This window comes from Morone saxatilis, unplaced genomic scaffold (genome assembly GCF_004916995.1).
Source record: "Morone saxatilis isolate NCDOM2014 unplaced genomic scaffold, NCSU_SB_2.0 Contig0, whole genome shotgun sequence".
Classification (NCBI taxonomy): domain Eukaryota; kingdom Metazoa; phylum Chordata; class Actinopteri; family Moronidae; genus Morone; species Morone saxatilis.
In genome coordinates, this window is record NW_023339650.1 from 368,343 (window position 1) to 373,836 (window position 5,494).

At 40.6% G+C, this 5,494-nt stretch overlaps 1 protein-coding gene across 1 annotated transcript in view; it reads left to right on the top strand.

The window, feature by feature from the left end:
* The first annotated feature begins 3,043 nt into the window (after nt 1-3,043).
* The window catches only part of alg14 (ALG14 UDP-N-acetylglucosaminyltransferase subunit), a 10,045-nt gene continuing 7,594 nt past the window's right edge, over nt 3,044-5,494 (top strand). Inside the window, exons 1-3 of the mRNA XM_035661489.1 lie at nt 3,044-3,212; nt 3,869-4,020; nt 5,281-5,403. Of these exons, the coding sequence (XP_035517382.1) occupies nt 3,068-3,212; nt 3,869-4,020; nt 5,281-5,403 (420 nt within the window). The 5' untranslated portion in view covers nt 3,044-3,067. The remainder of the gene's footprint in view (nt 3,213-3,868; nt 4,021-5,280; nt 5,404-5,494) is intronic.

The following is a 5,494-nucleotide window of genomic DNA, read 5'->3' on the forward strand; positions in this document are numbered from 1 at the left end:
GACAGACAGACAGACAGAGAAATAAAAGAGCTAGGGAAGGACTTGTAGCGCTGTGTGTTACTGTCTGTCTCTGAGGTTGTGTACAGAAACTATGAGCACCAAAGTATAATTCATTCAGATTTATCTACTTGGTAAACAAGAGAGACTGGGGGAGAAAGAGGTGCTGACTCCCAACCTTTGAAGCAGGTTGAAAGTCCAAACCATACGAGTCCATTCCTCCATTATAATTATATTCCACCGATCAAAAGAATCAAAGGGTTTCACTAAAATTGCGACATTCACGTCCAAGTGTCAAGGCAGAAAAATAAAAAAGTACAACCTGAAATTAAAGTTTCACAATTAGAGAATATTTCCATCTGTGCTGAGTAAAAGTTTTGTGTTAAGGGAACTAACACTAACTAACTAAATGCCTGTCCCAAATAGACGTCTGTCCCCAATAAAGGCAGAGTGATTGAACCAAATAAAGTTTTACGGTACTTAACTTCAGAGTAAATGTACTTACATTCCACTATTGATTGGATGTTATTGGTTTTCTTTGCTTTGCTCAAAAGGGAGATGAAGACGTGTTCACAGCCTGCCGAAGGACAAATTTGCGGCTTTGAGTGCATACAAATAAGTTACCGAGGTGAGGAAGTAAGGAGCTGTGGTGCTCCGCAAAGCAAAGGCAAAGAAAACATCAACTCCCAGCAGTCTGTCTGCTTCACAAAGACCGGCTTTCTCTGTCCCTGAGCATCTCTGGAGATGTTTGCCATAAAGAGAGAGAGAGATGTTGATGTTCTGGACTTCACCAGAGAAATGCATTGACCATGGGAGAGCAGGGGACACAGACAATATTAATTGCTTTTTGTTATATGAAGATAAAAGGTCATTGTGATTCCTGCACAATAGAGGGATGCAGACAAGTAGCAAGTATCTGAACAGAGAGAAAAGTGCAATGTGTCCCCAAAACAGCTGAATGAGAAGAATAAACAAACTCTTTGATTTACAAAAGCTGTGGTAAAGTAATGAAGTGCAGCCTGGAGAATTCAAGGACAACATGTGCTCGGTAACTACTTTATTTATTCCCAAAGGAGAAATCTGAAATGTGATTACTGCACAGTCACTATAAACACAACATTTAACCAATCAATCATCAATATGACTCAGTCTAACTATTGATTTATGGACATTCTTAGCCAGACTTTTCCGGACATTTTAAACTATATTTGTATGTTATCTACTTTTTGTTTGTCATTTGTCTGGTTTTATGTTGACGCATTCACACAAATTAAGTTCCTAACAGATAAATAAAGCTGTTTTGATCAGCATTAAAGGTACATACCTATAGAACTAATACTTATATTGTTTAAATTACTTTGAAGGCTGTCCTAATCCTGAACTATGTTGCTGCACTCACAGGATCACTCACTAAGCGCTGGTGTCCAAACCACAGTATTTCTGACCAATCAGCGTCCTGTGAGGAATTACTGGCAGCTACGCAGTGACCTATAACTGTAGTTTAATGCTAGGTGTGTCTGATATGTCACTGTTTGCTCAAAAACAATAATGGCGGCTGCTAAAGAGGTTAGCGTAGGTGCTGCTAGGATCAGTTATATGAGAACTGGAGAATATTTGTTCACTGAAAGAAGCAAACAACAGCACTGATTAGTAAAGAGACAACTGAAAATCAATGTATAAGCCAAACAGAACGAAACACAATTATGTTTATAAATGTTATACGTTATACATGGAACTTACTAATTATTATGTTACACCCAGCCTAAATGTCCAAATGTTTGGACATCAAAATATCTTATTTTAATGAGAATTTGGGTTTGTATTTTTCATATTTATTGTTCTATTTATTTAAACTTCTTGGGCTATTATTATTATTCATTACAGTGTGGTGGTCTTTCTGCTGGGCCTTAGGCCTGTCGCACCTCCAACGGTGCTGTGTGGCTTGTGGCATGGCCAGGGGTCCGTCCTCATTCCCGCCGCTGAGAACCAGGCCTAAACCTGACCGCATACCGCACGGTTTTGCTGCAGGGTCTTCAGCTGGGGACCACCGCTCATTGACGTTTCGCCCCTTAACCCAGAACATCTCCTGGTGGTGGGGCAGTGACCAGGGACGTCTCCCTGACACCCCCTGCAGCAAAACCTAATTGGATGTTACTCCCCAAGCCTTGTCTCGTCGTTTCAGCCAGAGCCAGTGGCTTGCTTTCTCAGCTTCCTCAGAGAGCTCTTTGGTGGATCTGCTCAGTGTGGCTCCACTTAGTCCCAGGTCCTTGAGCAGGCGTGATGTCGATCTGCCCACAAAGCCTCTGGCTCCCACCTCCACCGGGTACAGCCTCACACTCCATCCACTTTCTCTGCACTCCGCGACAGGCTGCAACTTCGCCTTTGTTCTTCTCATAGGCAGCTTCCAGTCCCTCCTCCCATGGCACTGTCAGCTCAGTCAGTATGCTGAGTCCCTGCTGCAGACCACAGCACCACGCTGGTCTTAAGGTGGTGCTGCATATCTCCTGTGGGGAACTGGAGCTGCCTTCCAGTCTACTTCCATCTTCCACGCCGCCCCTAACTATTATTACACAAAAATTCAACATTAACATCCAAACTTAACAGTGTGATTTTCCAAAACAGGTATTACACTCTTAACTAACCACCCATGCATTCTGTCCCCCAAAAAAATAACAATATTACAGGTGTATGAAAGATGTTCAATATAGTTTTGACAAAATGTACATACATTAGTATCTTAATTAAGTCTTTCTCTTAATATTTCACTGCAATGATAAATATCATAAATAGTTTGTTTGCTTCATTTTAGGTAACGAGTTTGAACTTTGACAGTGTTCGCTCTTGAAAACATTTCCTGCCACCAGCTGACAACAAACACAAACATTCCGTCACACTGGCGGAAATGGGCTTCCAGACTTGCTGGGTGCAGCTGATGGAAGGGGTTGTACTGGGAGGAAGTTCTGCCTGACAGACTGCACTCAGGGACAAAACGCAGCAGCATCCCCACCCCATCTGATTGGGTCCTACGCATTGACAGTATGTATGGTCCTACAGAGCTTCCGTAGCCGTCATGGCGTTCCTGGTAGAAGTTGTGTTTGCGGTTTTAATTTTATGCTTGTTAATTATTATCCGGTTATATATAGTTGTGAAGACTGGATCAAAATATCAACCTGGAGCTAAAGGCCCGGTCGCTGTTCTTGTCGTTGCGGGATCAGGTAATGACATTATCCATGTAGCACGGTGCTAAGTGCTGTTATCTGCTGTCACCACACGTAAACACTGTTTCAGTCATATTCTACCGACTTAAACCGATATGTTTTACTTTCCGACATATCACACATTATTTCTACGCACAAGGGCGACCAAGCAGACTATGTTTTCAAGTCTCGCCATTGGCTAACAGTTAAGTTAGCTGACTTCCTTAGCTTCCACGCTAACGATATACTGGACTGTACCAAAATGTTGGTAATAGTGGGGGTGGGGCTTTTTCAGCATCAGAACTACTTTAGTGACGTTACAGTTGGTCAAGTTGAAAATATGTGCATCAAATTACAACATACATAAAAATGTACAGTATATTATAATATATAACAAAATGAAGAAAATAAGAAATTCAAAATATGTATGTGTCAGAAAAATGTAAAAAACCAAAAATGTGCAACAACACATTATGTGATAACACTGCATTATGTAATAATTGAATTAATAATGCAATATGTAATACAGTTCCCTGTGTTTTGTAATAAATGATTGTTGTGGTGGTTATTACAAAATGAGGGAGTTTATGTATTTTATTTTTTGTTATAGAAAATGTATAATACATACATACATAACGTTACATAATAACCATAATGTCTTGTATGTTTTACAGGCGGTCACACCTCAGAGATCCTGCGGCTGATGGAGGGCCTTTCTGCAGGGTACAGGCCTCGGCACTATGTTATCGCAGACACTGACAGGATGAGTGAGGAGAAAATCTGCACCTTTGAAAGCTCTAAACAACACTCAGACTCTGAGTCGCAGGTACACAGCTGTCCACAGGCGTAGGCTAGGGTGGTGGTGGTTTGTCCCTACCACTGTGAGGGCGCTGCTGAATACTCGCTATCAATGTGTTTAATTTTTTCACCCTACATTATTAGATTGTTAATTATCGTAAGTACCATTTTACTGTTGTAAAAAAGCCAGTTTAAATGACTGTATATACAGTTGGGTAGTTTAGTCCAGAGCTCCAGATCAGGGGGTCACCAGATAAATCTGTGTGTATATATATATATATATATATATATATATACATTATTGAAATGAAATCATGAGAGAAGTTTAGAGGCTAAATGTATTTTTGGTGGAACTGCTAACAACTCCGAACCCCATGACAGGGCCACTTTTAAGTTTGTGTGGCCTAAGTCAACACATTGATAGAATCACAGGTAAGGTTTGAAAATCATTTACAGCAGACAGTTGGTTCAAACAGAGAGACACATTACCTACAGATTATTTTCTTTATATTTATTATGAGAATTTCATATTTCTTTTTTATTATTATTAATTTAAGCCTCAGATGCTTATAATACAATGTCAAATCAGAGAACAATTCACATCATACAAGTCCTGTTTTAGGTGAGTTATAGTGTGCACAGATGTGTGAATATGTAAATTACAGAGCAATGTTTATATTGGCTGGGAGAAAGCTGATGAGTGTGCGCAGTAACTGCTGGGACTGCCTGTGGTTTAGTGTTAATATTCACCAGCAGGTGGCATGAGTAAACTCTTCATCTTTGCTTCTCTGGTAAAGATTTTATTGCAGACCAATTTTGTTTTTTAGTTTAGACCAATTAGTTGATTAGCTAATAGGTTAGCAGACTTATCGGTGCAGCCTTTTGTTTGACATTATCTGAATGAAGATATTACTCAAACCTACACACTGGACCTTTTTAAAGGCTCAGTTTCTTTTTCTTTTTCTTTTGCCTTTATTGAGTGTACAAATCAGGTGAGAGGGCTGACATGATGACATGCAAGGTACCCAGCATGAATGGAACCAGAGATGTGAAATACACTTTGCATTGTTTCAAATGTACTTTTGAATGCCTTGAGCGCCACAAATCATTAACCTGGAAGCAGGTATTCTCTCCAAAATATCTGCATTGCCCCATGTACATTTCTTGGAATTTGGGCGAACTGAACCTTTATTTAAGCCAATTTAATTTTGAGACCACCATTTCTTTCTGAATTAAGAAAAGCAATGTCTCTGAGCACCTCTGATGGACATGTGCCCTTCTTCCCCAGTTCACCATCTGCCGGATCCCACGGAGCCGAGAGGTGCATCAGTCTTGGAGTTCCTCTGTTATCAGCACCCTGAACGCCCTGCGCTACTCCCTTCCTCTGGTGTTCAGACTCAGACCTGACATGGTGAGTGGACCCAGAGAGCAGTCGGTAGCTGTTCTAACACAGCAATCTGTACCCTTATATATATACTCTATGTGGACAAAAGTATTTGGCC